This window comes from Podarcis liolepis, assembly GCF_965112155.1.
Source record: "Podarcis liolepis genome assembly, chromosome: 15".
In the NCBI taxonomy this organism is placed as follows: domain Eukaryota; kingdom Metazoa; phylum Chordata; class Lepidosauria; order Squamata; family Lacertidae; genus Podarcis; species Podarcis liolepis.
The window spans coordinates 5,772,714-5,790,923 of record NC_139566.1 but is presented as its reverse complement, the minus strand read 5'-3'; the positions used below and the strand labels follow the sequence as shown (position 1 = coordinate 5,790,923).

General features: G+C 48.3%; 1 protein-coding gene across 1 annotated transcript in view; it reads right to left on the bottom strand.

Moving 5' to 3' along the window:
• The window catches only part of SV2A (synaptic vesicle glycoprotein 2A), a 51,478-nt gene that overhangs the window by 8,477 nt on the left and 24,791 nt on the right, over positions 1 to 18,210 (bottom strand). The window contains exons 3-9 of the mRNA XM_083477057.1: positions 10,957 to 11,137; positions 9,519 to 9,670; positions 8,921 to 9,054; positions 6,893 to 6,982; positions 4,360 to 4,470; positions 4,013 to 4,101; positions 215 to 379 (exon numbers count right to left, since the gene is read on the bottom strand). Coding sequence (XP_083333183.1) covers positions 215 to 379; positions 4,013 to 4,101; positions 4,360 to 4,470; positions 6,893 to 6,982; positions 8,921 to 9,054; positions 9,519 to 9,670; positions 10,957 to 11,137 — 922 coding nt within the window. The remainder of the gene's footprint in view (positions 1 to 214; positions 380 to 4,012; positions 4,102 to 4,359; positions 4,471 to 6,892; positions 6,983 to 8,920; positions 9,055 to 9,518; positions 9,671 to 10,956; positions 11,138 to 18,210) is intronic.

Here is an 18,210-nt window from a genome sequence, read left to right as displayed (position 1 = left end):
GGCATTAAAAGATAACCATCTTGGTGCTAGGCCTGTTTCCCAGCAGAAAACATTCCACAAATGGTAGAGACAGGGGCCACCACTGAAAAGGCCCCGTTCTTGCCCAGAACCAACCAACAAGGAACAAACTCCCAATGGTCTCGGTCATGACCCGTCTGGCGAATGAGAGCCAGGGTTGCCACATTTCGAAGAGCAAGAGAGAGCAGCCACCTACTTGTCGTTGAAATACTCGCTGCGGGTGTGGATTTGGTTCTCCAGTGTGAAGTTGAAGGTGATGTGGCGCACCGACTCGTTGTTGAACACCTTGGTGCGAGAGGCATATTCGATGTTCTGGAGGTGCTTGATCATGTCTGGGAACCAGACGGTCAGACCGTAGTAACTGCCGGAGGAAGGGGGTTGAAAGAGTTAGGAGGGGGAGGACTGAGACAGAAGGGAAATCTCTGGGGACTTGAGTCAGATTGAACCACAAGCGTTCTATGCAGAGAACATCTCGTAGCACTTCATAGTTGATTGCACCAGTTTGCTTCTGAATACAGTTCAGAGACCCCCCACCTATAAAATGCCCAATATTGGTTGGGGGTTTTGTGGCCGTCCGGTTGCAAGACTAATTCAGGGGCTGGCATTTTTTTGGTGTTTTTAAAGGTGTTTTTTTAATTTTTAATTTCACGTTTATACATTTCATTAGTTCTACAATCAATTTAACATTTCAAAATTTGACTTCCTTCCCACTCTTTCTGCAGTATAGAATTTATTTATTTTTTTAAATATCTTCTGCCTATCCAGGTTCATTCCACTTGCTCATTTAATTACCTACTGTAAATATATACTATTGTGAAACTGCAGGTTGTTACAATAATCCTGCTAATGGTTTTATCTGTTTACAATTTATCCGCAAATATTCAATAAACCATTTCCATTCTTTTATAAAAAGTCTGTTATCTTGATTTCTTATTCTTCCGGTTAAGTTTCACCATTTCTGCATATCCCTTTAGTTTTTGTATCCATTCTTCCTTTGCTGGGACTTCTTCCTCTTTCCACTTTTGAGCAAGTAGCATTCTTGCTGCTGTTATGTACTGAAGTTCTCACCCTGGACCAGCAGTGGGATACTGTAGATAGTTATGCAAATGAAGGATCGAAAGTGACGTTCAGTGATTGGCTAGTTACAGAAAATGGTTACTGTTGCATTCTAGTGGAGCTCTATATAAGCAGGCTGACTGAGCTCCTCAGTTCAGTTCAGTTCCAGCTTACAAATAAAGAGCTGCTTTGGAAGAATCGCTGTGTCGTCTGATATGTTTGGCCACAACTTAACAGCTGCTGTAGTAGCAATCATGAATAAATTTCCATACAATTTACAATTTAGGTAGTTCTGGGCTGGCAAACTCTGAGGGGCCTTCCCCACCTCTATTCCACAAACTCACCCCCGGTACTCCCTACCCTACAAAAAAACATTATTCAGGATAGCCGTTTCCACAACCCACTAAGGAAGGTAAAGGTAAAGGGACCCCTGACCGTTAGGTCCAGTCGTGGCCAACTCTGGGGTTGCGGCGCTCATCTTGCTTTACTGGCCGAGGGAGCCGGCGTACAGCTTCTGGGTCATGTGGCCAGCAGGACTAAGCCGCTTCTGGCGAACCAGAGCAGCGCACAGAAACGCCGTTTACCTTCCCCCTGGAGCAGTACCTATTTATCTACTTGCACTTTGACATGCTTTCAGACTGCTAGGGCTAGGTTAGCAGGAGCTGGGACTGAACAACGGAAGCTCACCCTGTTGCGGGGATTCGAACCGCCGACCTTCTGATCGGCAAGAGCCTAGAAATTGCCGATCAGAAGGTCATCGGTTCGAATCCCCGCGACGGGGTGAGCTCCCATTTTTCGGTCCCTGCTCCTGCCCACCTAGCAGTTCACGAGGGTGTCGCTTCGTTAGGCTTCGAACGGACTGTCAGCTAAGGAAGCTTTCTCCCCGCACACCTGCAAACCAAATCGCCAGCCTCCAGCCATGACTGATCCACGAGCCGTTTGCAATTATTTCCTCTTTGAAAATTATTTCACTGACAGCTCTAATTAACGAGAGCTGCCTGGAGATCAGTCATGGAACTGCGGCTAGTGACGCTGCCTTTTTCATTCTCTCTCCTTCTCTTTCTCTTTTCTATCCCCCTGAGTCATATCAGCAAATGAGCTTGGTGGTTACGGGCTTTTGGAAGAAAAGGGGGAAAACATAAAAAAAATATTTTTAAAATATTCTCCTTACACCGCTGCCTTTGATTCTGGCCGCATGGCAGTCTTCGTTGCATAAATTAAATATCAGCTCCGTGTTTAACTGTTGCAGCAGCTGGATATTCACTTGCTAATGAACTCACAGGCGAGTTAGCGAGGTGGGAAGTTGCGGGTATCATAGCCTATAATCATAGCTCTGCAACCCCAGAATTCAAGGGGGCTGCTTCGCAGGGTAAGTGGGCTTTAACAGGGGGGAAATTAGAGTACAGTGGTACCTCGGGTTACAGACGCTTCAGGTTACAGACTCCGCTAACCCAGAAATAGTACCTTGGGTTAAGAAATTTGCTTCAGGATGAGAACAGAAATCGTGCTCTGGCGGCCCCATTAGCTAAAGTGGTACTTCAGGTTAAGAACAGTTTCAGGTTAAGAACGGACCTCCGGAACGAATTAAGTACTTAACCTGAGGTACGCAGGTGGTGCTGTGGGTTAAACCACAGAGCCTAGGACTTGCTGATCAGAAGGTCGGTGGTTTGAATCCCCGTGACGAAGTGAGCTCCCGTTGCTCGGTCCCTGCTCCTGCCAACGTAGCAGTTCGAAAGCACGCCAAAATGCAAGTAGATAAATAGGTACCGCTCTGGTGGAAAGGTAAACGGCGTTTCCGTGCGCTGCTCTGGTTCGCCAGAAGCGGCTTAGTCATGCTGGCCACATGACCCGGAAGCTGTACGCCGGCTCCCTCGGCCAATAAAGAGAGATGAGCGCCGCAACCCCAGAGTCGGTCATGACTGGGCCTAATGGTCAGGGGTCCCTTTACCTTTTACCTTACCACTGTAGCTGGAGACTGGGGTAGGAGGTGAAGGAAGCAGTTTTGCTGAAAGAGGAATGGAGCTATCAGGCACAGCGCTGAAAAAACTATGACCCCAACTTGGATTACAGTGGTACCTTGGTTCTCAAACACCTTGGTACTCAAACGCTTTGGTTCCCAAATGCCGAAAACCCGGAAGTAAGTGCTCCGGTTTTCGAATGTTTTTCAGAAACCGAACGTCCAATGCAGTTGTCGGCTATTGTTTCCAGGGAGCCTGCACCAATCAGAAGCTGCACCTTGGTTTTTGAACATTTTGGAAGTCAAACAGACTTCCGGAACTGATTAAATTCGGCGCTTTTGTTTTTGCCATTTATTTTGTGGTTTTGATGCTTTTTCGGTTAATTTGTTTTTGTGACTGTGTGGAACCCAGTTCAGCTACTGATTGATTGATTGATTGACTGATTGTGTGACTGTGGAAATGGATAAAAGCCCCCCATCCAAACATTGACCATCAACAGTGTAGGTAAGAAAAAATATATAATTCTAATTGTTATCATCTACAATACTGTCTTATTTATTTTATAGTACAGTACATTGATTGTTGCTTTCCTTTTAAGGATCAATGGTCTCGTTAGATGGTAAAATTCATGTTAAATTGCTGTTTTAGGGGTTGTTTTTCAAAGTCTGGAACGGATTAATCCGTTTTGCATTACTTTCAATGGGAAAGCACGCCTTGGTTTTGGAATGCTTTGGTTTTGGAACGGACTTCCGGAATGGATTACGTTTGAGGAGCAAGGTACCACTGTATATGTTTTAGTCTATTCTATCACACCTTTAACTTTCTGTACGGTTTAAATTATTGTTGCCAAAACAAAATTGTGATAATTTTATTGTTTTTATATATTCTTTGTAAACCGCTTTGCGGTTTTTCCCCCTATGATCAAGCCGTATATGAAGTTTATGAAATAAATAAATGGAATAAAGCAATACTAGCCCCACCTGAAGGACATGGTGAACCACACTGCCATCATCATCAGGGTCACCCGACGGTATTCGGGAGCAAAGCACTGATGGAAATTCGCCCAGACCTGTAAAAAGAGAAAAACATATTTTGAGCCTCTCCAGGGTGGGGCTAGGGGGAGGGAACAGGGTAAATCAGTGTAGGTTTTCCACAGTTTGCTGAAGTGTGCAGGATCGGACTCTGAAGGAACTTCCTGTCTGTCTGCAAATCGTTGCGAGAGTCAGGGAACAGCGACGGAATGTGGCCAAACAGTGCAACCTCTGTGAGGGAAGTGAGAGGGCTGTTTGGCTGGGCCCACCAAGCCTTCGTTGCTCCGGAAACTAACCTGCTGGGAAAGGTTCAAGAAGCGGACCATCCAGCGCCGGTACCAGGTCCCCGTGTCGGACTGGATCTCTACCAGCTCGTCCTCCTGTTTGATGGTCTTGATGTGGGTCACCTGCGGAGTAATTTAAAAAAAAGTTGGAGAGGGAAAGTGACCTGGGGAAATGATGACACATTTCTCTTCCAGGCTTTTTGGAGCATGGTTTCCCCAAAATCTAGGGTTCTGGACTACAACTCCCATCATGCCTAGCTAGCAGGACCAGCGGTCAAGGACGATGTGCATTGTAGTCCCAAAACAGCAGGAGATCTAAGTTTGGGAAGTGCTGCTTTAGATTCAGGGCAGGACCTTGCAAGTTTTTATACAGTGGTGCCCCGCAAGACAAACGCCTCGCAAGACAAAAAACTCGCAAGGCGAAAGGTTTTTTCGTTTTCAAGTTGCTTTGCAAGACGAATTTCCCTATGGGCTTGCTTCGCAAAACGAAGCTTGCCCCTGCACCCCGGACCTCTTTTGAAGCAAGGGGCGGCGGGGAGAAGATCGCTTCTCCCCGTTGCCAGCCCCGCAATCTCCGGGGACAGAGGGGAAGGCGCGCGCGCACCTTCCCCTCTGTCCCCGGACCCCTTTTGAACCAAGGGGCGGCAACGGGGAGAAGCGATCTTCTCCCCTCCGCCCCTTGCTTCAAAAGAGGGGACAGAGGGGAAGGCATGCCCGCACCTTCCCCTCTCTCCCCGGACCCCTTTTAACCAAGGGGCGGCAACGGGGAGAAGCGATTCTCCCCGCTGCCCCTTCCCTTGCTTTAAAACAGGTCCCCTCTGTCCCTGGACAGTCTCCATAGGAACGCATTGATTGATTTTCAATGCATTCCTATGGGAAACCGTGCTTCGCAAGACGAAAAACTCGCAAGAAGAAAAAACTTGCGGAACGAATTAATTTCGTCTTGCGAGGCACCACTGTACTGTGAAAGATTCCCAGCAAGGGCATTGCAAGGCACTGGGGTGTAAACACAAGAACTAACAGATGCAAATTTAGATTTTTAATATCACAGAGGTGAGCCCCTCACCCTGCAAGATCACCCCCAAAGCAGTTAGAACCTAAGTAGATAAGAAGAGTCCTGCTGGATCAGGCCAGTGGTCCATTTAGTTCAGCATCCTCTTTTCACAGTGACCAACCAGATCCCTCTTCTGGGAAAGGAGCAAGCAGGATTCGAACAGAAGAACCCTTTCCCCTCCTATGGTTTCCAGCAACTGGCGTTCAGAAGCTTTGCTGCCTCTGACTGTGGAGGCAGAATACAGCCATCCTGCCTAATAGCCACCGATAGCCATCTCCTCCTCCACGAATCTGCCTAACCCCCTTTTAAAGCCATCTAGGTTGGTGGAGAAATCTGAGGGCTCCCTTGGACAAAAACCAAGGACACCAGCCAGGAATACCAGAGCAAAACAGCAGCCAGTAGGCTTGGTCTTTATTGAAGACTGTTGCGACAGGACTCCCACCTGCCACAAGGTGGAACAAGATGGAAGCCCCGAACAAAAGAGCCCCCAAACTTTTATTAGATGCAGGTGGCGCTGTGGGTTAAACCACAGAGCCTAGGATTTGCCGATCAGAAGGTCGGCGGTTCAAATCCCCGCAACGGGGTGAGCTCCCGTTGCTCGGTCCCTGCTCCTGCCAACCTAGCAGTTCGAAAGCACAAAGTGCAGGTAGATAAATAGGTACCACTCCGGCGGGAAGGTAAACAGCATTTCCATGTGCTGTTCTGGTTCTCCAGAAGCGGCATAGTCATGCTAGCCACATGACCAGGAAGCTGTACTCGGCCAATAAAGCGAGATGAGCGCCGCAACCCCAGAGTCGGTCACGACTGGACCTAATGGTCAGGGGTTCCTTTACCTTTTTTAATCCCCATGTTACACCCCCCAAACTACATCATTAATACATCATGGTTATGTCATGAAAGGGGAGGTCTGGTGGCTGTAATCTGAGCATCCTGGACCCTGCCCCATGCCTCCCCTTGCCCTCCACCAGACACCTATCAAGTGTAACAAAAGAGATATTTACATTTTCCGTTTCCAGCCAAGTTAATCCCACCCTTTTGTCTTCATCTGGGTTTGTTATTTCTGGAATGGCTACCTGTCTGGCACTCAGGTATCAGGATGCCAGGGATTATCACTCAGGCAGAGGGGCTGCTGAGGAGCTGAGCTCACATGTCTATATGGATTGCTGAAATTTTCCCAGTGAGCCAGTACAGAGATACATTTATCAGTGAATTCTTACATTTGGTATCATGCAGCAAAGGCCCTTTGAATAGATAGGAAGAAAACTCTGGTGAAGTGTTTTGTGGGGACAAATCACAAAAGTCACAAAAGTGATTGTGCTGATTTTGGTAGTGGGCTGCATGTGCATGATATCTGCTGGAGGGGCAACCCCCCCCAAAAAAAACCTATATAAAAATTCCTGCAACAATGGCCATCATTGTCTCCTGTGGCAAGGAGTTCCACAGTTCGATTATGCGCTGTTCGTCCATTTTAGTCTGCTGATGATCCCTCACCGAAAAGACTCGCTCGGGGTGACCCTTGGCTCTCATGTTGGTATCGTGGACCTGCTTCAATACCATCCAGGCTTCGTCGTGCTTCCCGTTCTATAAAGGGAAATGTTACATTTTAAAAAATAACAAAGCCATTAACCAATATTCTGCCCTGGACAGCTCTGGAGCACAGACACTGGAGAATTCTGACGAAAACAGAAATTTGCCAGCATTCACTTATTGATCAGAAATCAATTCAGCGGATACGATTGAGATTCACTGTTGTTGCTTTTTGAGATGCAAATGATATGCAGTTGATTGCATTTCCCTCTCTACATTGTGTTTCCTTTGCACAGATAGGGTGCAAGAACATAATGACAACGTGACCTATGTAATGTACTTCATTAATCACATAATTTACGTAAGTTGTGTAAATCATGTATGTTACACACGTGTTCTTATGTTCTTGCCGTTATGAATCTATATACGCTATTTCCTATCAAGGAGAAAATCAAAGTGGTTCACAAAGAGCAAAATAGCCAAGAATAAAACTGATGACAAAAAGGCATCTACTGTAATTAAAATATTAGTATTGGCATCAGTATTTGTATTAAATTAGTATTCAGTCAGTTAAATTAATACTAATACTGATTTAATTAGTGTTAAATCAGTATTAGTATTAAACCTGCATGTCCCTGCCTGGGCTGGTTACAGACATTTAAAATTCAGTATTAGAAAAAGTTAAAACACATTACAATCATAGGGTAGACAGAGTAAAGCACCCATAATTAAAATATACAATAAACAAGCCCATTAAAACAGTGTGCATGTTAAAAATTAATAATAATAATAATAATAATAATAATAATAATAATAATAATAATAATACTTTATTTGTACCCTGCCCATCTGACAGGGTTGCCCCAGCCACTCTGGGCGGCTTCCAACATATATAAAAACATAATAAAACATGAAACGTTAAAAAGCTTCCCTGCACAGGGCTGCCTTCAGATTCCTTCTAAAGGTTACATAGTCACATATGTCATGCAAGCTTTGCTATTTCTCCACAGCAGACCAGCTGAATGAATAATGACAGTTTTGGCAGGAGGCAGACTGCAGCAGAATGGAAACAGCGCTGCGTGCGAGGGATAGAGGGCGAACGGACAGCGGCGCCTTGGCACATCCCCATGTTTGAAATCAGAGGCCAGCTCACCCATCAGGCAAGGTGAAGCGATCCACTTGGGTGGCAGGATCCACAGGGCAGCAGATCCCGCCTCTGAGGAATGCATCACCCAAGGAATGCTGCAGCAGTGGCAATGACAGCTGTGGCTCACTTCTCTGCCGCTTCCTCAACACCCCTTCCCACTGCCTCTACAGCGGCCTCCTGGCAATCTTTATTCACCCTGCCCCCTTGTTCCTGATGTAGATCGTCATTTACCCCCTTCCTCTCTTGCCAGAACCTATTGGTGTTTCGCAACTCTGACTAATTGCAAGACCTTAGCCAGACCTAGCAGAGTAAACGCAGAGTTCATGAAAGCAATTGGCAACTTGGCTGCAGACAGGATGGACGAAGCAGGAAGCAGGAACTTGTAGTTATATACAGTGGACTATTTACAGGAAAAGAACAGAACACGGATCTTTGACTAGCTCCCTCATACACAACTCACAACTCCTACACTCAAACTCGTACTAACACACATTCCAGTTAGTAGGCCATTAATCATTATTCCCGTTGAGAGAGCTTGACCAATCATGGAGCTGTCTCCATGCCTCTGTATCACCAGGCAGACTTACTCCTTCACACTGCCTTGGCTGTCTGCCAAACCCTAATTGACTCTGTGTGTGAATATGTTAGCTGCACATATGCAGATTCCCAATATCCTCACCACTAGGTGGGTGCCATTTTGAGGTTCACCTCTGGTGCCAAAATGTCTTGGGCCAGCTCTAGTAACACCAACACATTGGGTCTTTCCCCTCCCCACATTCCAGCCTTGCCCTGATGCCTTCCTCCGTCTCTTCCCCACCTCCCTTAAGCCGTTCTGTTCCTTTTACCTCCAAGAAAAAGCGGGGGCTCTCTGGCATGGTGGTGAGGGCTCCTATGGCGAAGACGGACGGGAAGGCACAGACCAGGACGAAGACGCGCCAGCTGTGGAACTGGTATGCAGACCCCATTTGGAAGCTCCAGCCTTCGGCGGGAAAATATCCCCAGGGGGTGGGAAAAGAAGAGGATGGAAGGATTGGAAAATAAAGATCCGTTACACCCACCTCTCTCCACACATTTGCCCCAAATCTCTTCCATTTCACAACATGCCACAATTGTGCACCTTCCAAAGCAGAAACATGCAAGCTCAGAAGTTTGCACTGGGTTCGGTTCAGAATGCAGATCCCAAGTTTCCAGCCCCTAAGATGGATAAGGGGTGTCAAGAAGGCAAAATAAAATGTCTAGCGGTTTTTGAGGCAAGGTGGTTTGCTCCTTGCATGAATCCCCTTCACATATATGCAAATGAGCCCCGTATGCATAATCAATAGCCCATGGGTAAAATCCAGCTCTTTTCCCAGTATAGGATTTGTGCATGATTGGGGCCAAATGGAGAGAGGAAGCCCCCGGTCAGTTGGTCTCCTTCGTCCCTGGCGATTTCCCATCCCTTACCATAATGGGGGATGATCGCCCATGCCATGGCAGACGCATAGATGCCCCCAATCATCCAGAACATACACAGCCAGCTGAGGTGCTCCCCGCGCTTCTCCTGGGCCAGGAACTCTGAATAGTAGGAGAAAACGATGGGAATCGACCCGCCAATACTAGAAAAAGAGGAGAGAGAGAGAAAGAGATGTGAAAAACATGCTGGTGGGGTCTGAACCACTTCCAAGTTCAAGCTGGGCGGAGGGCAGAGGGTAATTTTTGTTTGACTTTAGGTAAAAAGGTAAATATAAAGGTAAAGGACCCCTGGATGGTTAAGTCCAGTCAAAGGCAACTATGGGGTATGGCGCTCATCTCGCTTTCAGGCTGAAGGAGCCGGCGTTTGTCCACAGACAGCTTTCTGGGTCATGTGGCCAGCATGTCTAAACCGCTTCTGGCGCATGGAGGTTCATGACAAGTGCCAGAGCGCACAGAAATGCCATTTACCTTCCCACCACAGTGGTACCTATTTATCTACTTGCACTGGTGTGCTTTCGAACTGCTAGGTAGGCAGGAGCTGGGACAGAGTGTGGATTCGAACCGCCAACCTTCTGATCAGCAAGCCCAGGAGGCTCAGTGGTTTAGACCACAGCGCCACCCGCATCCCTTGTTTGACTGTAACTCTAATTCGAAAAAGCAAAACCCAGACAACCCACTGGATGGTGTCAGAGGGAGAATCAGGCCAGCAGATCAATTAGCTGTACATTTCTTTGTTTTTTAGTTCTAGCATAAAATCCAGATGAACCAATGTGTTTCGAGCAGGTGTGTGCAAACATTTGCATGACCCCAGTTCAGTCTTCACCAGAATTTATTCCCCAGAGCCAGAAGTTCAGCACATGGCTGTGTGAGGATATCCATCTCTCTCACACACCTCCCTTCATTTTAAAAACAATTTGGAAAAGCTAAGTTCCTAGTTCTCATAGTTTGAATCCCCCAATGGGGTGAGCTCCCGTTGCTCAGTCCCTGCTCCTGCCAACCTAGCAGTTCGAAAGCACATCAGAGTGCAAGTAGATAAATAGGTACCACTCCAGCGGGAGGGTAAACTGTGTTTCCATGCTCTGGTTTGCCAGAAGCGGCTTAGTCATTCTGGCCACATGACCCGGAAAAACTGTCTGCGGACAAACGCTGTCTCCCTCGGCCAGTCACGTGAGATGAGCTCCGCAACCCCAGAGTCGTTCACGACTGGACCTAATGGTCAGGGGTCCTTTATCTTCCTTTTTAAGTTCATAGTTCATGGTGATAGAAAAGGAGGAGGAGGAAGAGGGGGAGGGGGAGAAAACGAAGAAGAAGAGGAGGAGCAGGAGGAGGAGGAGGAGGAGGAGGAAGAGATGATGTGCTGAAGGCTCGAACAGAGATCCCCAAAGGGGATCTCCCATAATCTGGGGACCGAACACAGAACATGCCTTACCCCACGCCGGAGAGGAGCCGGCAGAAGAGGAAAGTGCCATAACCCTGGACAAAGGAAGAGAAGAAGGCGAAGACACTGTTGACAGAGAGGGACATCAGGAGGCACTGCCTGCGCCCAAGCCGGTCCGCCAGGCCGCCCCAGAGGAAGGCACCGACCATCATGCCCAGGTAAACAATGAGTCCTAGAGGAAGAGAAGGAGAGCACATAGCAGAACCACTCACCCCTCATCGGCTGCAGTTAGGGAAGATTCGCCGCCAGGGATGGGGAACTATTCTCTGCCCAAGGGCAACAACTGCTTATGGGAAACCCTTTGGGGGCCACGACTGCCCTCTCTTGCACAATAGGCTACTTTTCTGCAGAACTAGCCCTGTCACAGGCAAACATTAAGACTCGTTCCACATTCGTAAAGCAATCGATCGTTTAGTGTGGCAGCACCAGCCCTTGGGAACTCCCTGCCTGTTGACATGGTGCAAGCCCCTTCACGGTACAGTCGTACATCGGAAGTCAAACGGAATCCATTTCAGAAGTCCGTTTAACTTCCAAAACATTTGGAAACCAAAGTGTGGCTTCTAATTGGCTGCAGGAGCCGTCAGACGTTCGGCTTCCAAAAGAACGTTCGAAAACCGGAACAATCACTTCTGGTTTTCGATCATTCAGGAGCCAGAACGTTCGACTCCCAAGGCATTCGGGAGTTGAGACGCATGACTGTACTTTTTTCGGATCCTGCTAAAAACACTTTTGCTTAGACAAGCCAACTTGGACATGGAGACACATGCTTCAATCCGCTTTTAGCGTGTTGCTGGTTTTTTTCTTTTGAATATGTCACAGGGCTGTTTTTACTGATAATTTTGTTTTATTCCCTTTGCAACACACTTTGAGATTTTGCAAACTCATGTACAGTGGTACCTCTGGTTAAGAACTTAATTTGTTCTGGAGGTCCGTTCTTAACCTGAAACTGTTCTTAACCTGAAGCACCACTTTAGCTAATGGGGCCTTCTGCTGCCGCTGCGCGATTTCTGTTCTCATCCTGAAGCAAACTTCTTAACCCGAGGTACTATTTGTGGGTTAGTGGAGTCTGTAACCTGAAGCGTCTGTAACCCGAGGGACCACTGTATAAGTTTTGTCAAATGATGAATAGATAATACACACATGCACACTCTCTGTCCCCCATTCAGGCAAGCACAGGCATTATCAGAGTTCAAAGACATGTCCCAAGCCAAGCAAATACATTCCAGGAGGGTTTGGACAAGAGGCATGAGCTGGGGAGTTTTGGATTTGATATCCCGCCTTTCACTCCCTTTAAGGAGTCTCAAAGCGGCTAACATTCTCCTTTCCCTTCCTCCCCCACAACAAACACTCTGTGAGGTGAGTGGGGCTGAGAGACTTCAGAGAAGTGTGATTGGCCCAACGTCACCCAGCAGCTGCATGTGGAAGAGCGGAGACGTGAACCTGGTTCACCAGATTACAAGTCCACCACTCTTAACCACTACACCACACTAGCTCTCTCACACTGGGGAAAACTCCAAGGGCCAGACAGGGGAGTCTTTTGGCCCCCAAGCCAGAGATTCCCCATCCAATGTGGTGTAGTGGTTAGAGTGTCAGACTAGGGCATGGGAGACCAGGGTTCAAATCCTCTCCTTGGCATGGGGCAGTCACTACCACTGAGCCTAACCAACCTCACAGGGTTGTTGGGACAAAATGAGGAGGAGAACTGTGAATGGCACCTTTAGCTCCATGGATGAAAAAAGGGTAGGATATAAATGTGAAAATAAAATTTAGATGTGAGGGTCCCTGCCCCCTCCCCCCAGATACAGCCAGGCTGACGTCCCAACTTTCCCATGCGGTTTCATGAGTTCTTGGAGAGTGCTGGAGTTTGGGAACTCTGCTCTCTTATATACAGAAAAATGCAAGGCTGTCGTCACACAGCCAGCATTGGAGGACTTGCGTGAAGTCAGAGCGCAGTGCCCATTGACGGATTTGCAGCGCCGCATCACAAATCTGGATTTGTATAGCAAAGGCGGGGAGAGGGGAGCAAATGAGAACGTTGTTGTTTAGTCGTTTAGTCGTGTCCGACTCTTCGTGACCCCCTGGACCAGAGCACGCCAGGCTCTCCTGTCTTCCACTGCCTCCCGCAGTTTGGTCAAACTCACGTTTGTATCTTCGAGAAAACTGTCCCACCATCTTGTCCTCTGTCGTCCCCTTCTCCTAGTGCCCTCCATCTTTCCCAACATCAGGGTCTTTTCCAGGGAGTCTTCTCTTCTCATGAGGTGGCCAAAGTATTGGAGCTTCAGGATCTGTCCTTCCAGTGAGCACTCAGGGCTGATTTCCTTCAGAATGGAGAGGTTTGATCTTCTTGCAGTCCATGGGACTCTCACGAGTCTCCTCCAGCACCAGAATTCAAAAGCATCAATTCTGCACAATACCCATGGTCTGACTCCGTACTGGGCACCTTCCCGTGTTTCTAGACCCTTTGGCCTCATCCAGCAGGCTCTCCTTATCTTCTTCCACCACTGCCCAAACTGTAATGGCTTTCTGACCACAGTGCATCATCCTCAGGCTGCACCTGGCAAATGAAACACCCTCAGCTCCTTCCCTTCGCTGGGGGTGATGCAAAAGGGCCAGGGAGACTATGCCTGGCTCAGCAGGGGGCTCTGGTGACTGAGCACGTGGGTGTCGTGCGGCAGCTGGAGTCAAACGATGGCAACAGCGCCTGGGCGGTTTTCACTGCAGTGGGACTCGGCCTCCGTGCGGCAGCGTGCTTTCCTCTGGGCACACAGGGGTGGGGAGGGGGTGGCGTAAAGAGAGGAGGAGTGGGATGGGAAAGGCCATGGCTGCGTCTTGCCCTCCTGTGGGCGGTGGGCAGATAATCCCTCCAGCCGTGATGAGAACTGGGCTCCCTGCGGCTGCCAAGTGGCTCCACTAAGCCGCTTGCCACTGCGTCCAGCTAATCCCCGGATTAAGCCACCAGATATCAGGCCAACTACGCAGCCCTGACAGATGCAGCGGATTTCGTTTCATTTTGCTTCTTCCCCTGCAGAGATGAGATTCCTCCTCGCAAACCCTTTTACCTGCACCAGTTCACTCATATATTCATTCATACAGATGTGTGTGTGTGTCAATAAGGGATTACCAGCTTCCCCTTTTTGCATCAGGCACTGTATGCACGTTCGGGACTGCACTGCGGCATTCAATGCCCTCCCCCCGCTGCCGCCCCCACCAGACCACTTTGTGGCCCAGAGTCACTTCCGAAAACTAGGCGCCTCTCGCAGAAGCTGTGGGATCTCCAGTGCTCAAAATATGGCAGGCGCCACCAGCGCCCTCGTTTCTCACAAGCAAAGGAGATGACCATGGGTCTCATAGCATATCATAGACAGGGCCGGGTTGGGGTTTCACGAGGCCCTAAGCTACCGAAGGTAATGGGGCCCTTTATATGTCCAGCTGTCCTTTGTCAACAACAAATTGTCGCTGTTTTTTTGTGTTGAATATATGCTATATGGTAATTTATGGAGCTAATAGGTATCTAGAGCCTTTTGTGCATGTTGCCATGCAACCAGTCCATGCAGAATGTAGGCACCCTATAAAGGTAAAGGGACCCCTGACCATTAGGTCCAGTCGCGGACGACTCAGGGGTTGTGGTGCTCATGTCGCTTTACATGTCGAGGGAGCCGGCGTACAGCTTCCGGGTCATGTGGCCAACAGGACTAAGCCGCTTCTGGCAAACCAGAGCAGTGCATGGAAACGCCGTTTACCTTCCCGCCGGAGTGGTACCTATTTATCTACTTGCACTTTGACATGCTTTCGAACTGCTAGGTTGGCAGGAGCAGGGAACGAGCAACAGGAGCTCACCCCATCGCGGGGATTCGAACCACCGACCTTCTGATCAACAAATCCTAGGCTCTGTGGTTTAACCCACAGCGCCACCCGTGTCCCATAATTGTTTTCGGAGTTAAGCTGAAAAGGTATCTCTCTCTCTCTCTCTCTCTCTCTCTCACACACACACACACACACACAAATGCCATAAGCCATGGCTGAATGCAAGGCAGGCGCTATGGCCTGGGTAGATGGGGCCACCGAGACGAAACCTCCAGATGCCAAGGGACTTCTGCTGCGAACGAGAGGATTTTTACAGGGAGAAGCGAGAGGGAGAGCCGGGAGGCAGAGTGTACGCAGCAGAGAGTGAGGTCTATTTTTATCCTGCCTTCTCCATAAATCTGAACTGCAGTCACAGGGCTGGGATGCGGCTGAGCGATGGGAAGTGACAAACGGGAGGAATAAGACAGCAGTTTTTCAGCCGCCCAATCCCAGCAGGGTGAAATAGGGGTGGGGGGGTGTTGGGAAATAATGACATCAGCAGAATGAGAAGTGCCCTCATCTGGCACATACACACACACACACAGAGAGAGAGAGAGAGAGAGAGAGAGAGAGAGAGAGAGACCGCTTCCCACCTTCAGAAACACCTTTCAAAAACACGAGGCCAGTGGAAGAATGGACTTACTTCTCCCTTTTTCTCTTGGAAAAAGGGCTCGCTCTAAACAATTTGCTGAAGTTTGGCAGCGCACAGGGCTGTGGGAAGCTGCATTTCACTGAAGCAGACCATTAGGGTGCATCTAGCTCAGTATTAGGGACGCGGGTGGCGCTGTGGATTAAACCACAAAGCCTAGGACTTGCCGATCAGAAGGTCGGTGGTTCGAATCCCCGCGACGCGGTGAGCTCCCGTTGCTCGGTCCCTGCTCCTGCCAACCAAGCAGTTCGAAAGCATGTCAAAGTGCAAGTAGATAAATAGGTACCGCTCTGGCAGGAAGGTAAACGGTGTTTCCGTGCGCTGCTCTGGTTCGCCAGAAGCGGCTTAGTCCTGCTGGCCACATGACCCGGAAGCTGTACGCCGGCTCCCTTGGCCAATAAAGCGAGATAAGCGCCGCAACCCCAGAGTCGGCCACGACTGGACCTAATGGTCAGGGGTCCCTTTACCTTAAGCTCAGAATTGTCCACACTGACTGGCAGCAGCTGTCCAGGGTTTCATGCAGGGAGGTCTCTCCCAGCCTACCTAGAGATGTATTTGGGGGTTGAACCTGCTGCTAGTAAAGCTTGTCTATCAAGACCTGAGCGGCTGTCATTGCAATTTTAAACCCCCTTAAATCCTGTCCCGTGTTATACATTTCTCAGGCTTCAAGGACGTTTTCATAATCTTTACAACAACTCTATAAACTGTGTTGTTGCTGATGGTGCCATCCCTGGGAGATTGCAATCAAATCCAACACTTAATATTCTTGCTAGTTTTGAGTTTAGGGGCTAATGACCACAGAGCTGTATTGCTGATAGGCAGAGACCCAGACCATAGAAATGTGATTGGTAGAAAGGGCTCTGTGTGATGTCATTTCCCCTCCTCTCTCGAGCACGAGGAATCAAATAAGTATTTCCTGTTCCCTTTCTCTCTCTCCTTCTCCTCAGTCAGCCAAGAACCTCCCTCTGACTTTAATCTCAATATCAGTATTTTACCTGCATAGTTTTAACTGAAGAAGAAGCTGAGAACCAATGCATGGCTATGAGTAAGTAAATCATACTTCAAACTTCTCAGTTTGTTGTCTGATTCTTTGTTAAGCAGGGTAAGAATTTGGGGAGCCAGCTTGCTTCGCAGCGGGACTTAATTAAAAGAAGACTTTGCAGACTGTTCATATTTGCTTTCCATTTTTCTGCTAAGGATGGGACTTTAAACTCTGCTCAGTGTATGTTCAACCCACACACGTGGGAACCCAGAAGGATAAATTGCAATTAATATATCCTCTCCTATCTATTTAAACCCACCCTGCACTATCTTCATCCCCAAATTGCAGATCTGGAAGGGGTTTGGTGCTAAGAGAACCGCCAGTGGTTTGGATAAATCCTTACAGCAGCCCTTTGAAGTTGACCGGCGTTGTCATTCTGAAATTTCAGACTGAGGCTGAGCAGCAGGATGCCTTAGGGCTGACCGCAGAGGTCCATGGCCCAGTCACGATCCTAACTGCAAACATCTGGGAGCCACTGGCATGTGGGGGAGTGTGGCATAAACTCCTTTCTTTTTTCCCCTCCGTTGGCCAGTGGCCACCCAGATGTTCCAAAGGAAAGAAACGATGGCTTATGAGGAACGGCTAAGGGAGCTGGGCATGTTTAGCCTGGAGAAGAGGAGGTTAAGGGGTGATATGATAGCCATGTTCAAATATATAAAAGGATGTCACATAGAGGAAGGAGAAAGGTTGTTTTCTGCTGCTCCAGAGAAGCGGACACGGAGCAATGGATCCAAACTACAAGAAAGAAGATTCCACCTAAACATTAGGAAGACCTTCCTGACAGTAAGAGCTGTTTGACAGTGGAATTTGCTGCCAAGGAGTGTGGTGGAGTCTCCTACTTTGGAGGTCTTTAAGCAGAGGCTTGACAACCATATGTCAGGAGTGCTCTGATGGTGTTTCCTGCTTGGCAGGGGGTTGGACTCGATGGCCCTTGTGGTCTCTTACAACTCTATGATTCTATGATTCTAGGAAACACAAGTAGGGCTTTCACTCTTGCTAGAAGCTCAGCCTTGCCCTCACCGGTTCTGGAAGGCTCCTATAGAAGGGTCCCGTATGCACAGAGACTTTACACCTGCCCATTAGGGGAAATAGGAAGCCCCAAACATATATTTTTAGATGTCCTTTTTATGTTGAGATTCATAGAGACACCATTGATCCTTTGCTGATGAGGCTCGCCGATCTTTCAGAGAAGTCTAAACTTCATTCTCTCCTCTCAGGCTGGTAGCCAGATTCTGCGCCCAGATTTGTAGGCACAGATCATCCTCTGGAATAAAATAGCTTACTAGGGAAATGCTGAAGTCGCCCTTTGGGGTGCCTCAGGGTCAATTTTTTATGGTAGCCCAAATCTCAGTTGTACGGGTGTATGTCTATATCTCAATTTTAACTCATGAGCTATTGCTGCAATCTGCTCCGATTGTATATTTTATCTTTACGAACACTGTTTTTATTGTGTTATGTTATGTGAGCTGCTCTTTGCCTGTAATAAATTATCTATCTATCCAAAAGGAAACCAAGCAGGACCTGAGCAAAGATTCCTTGGGCACAAGATCCCTTTGGTGTTCAGCAACTGCTGTTCAGAATCATCGTTGCCTCTGATGGTTGGAGGTAAAGGTAAAGGGACCCCTGACCATTAGGTCCAGTCGTGGCCAACTCTGGGGTTGCGGCGCTCATCTCACTTTATTGGCTGAGGGAGCAGGCGTACAGCTTCCGG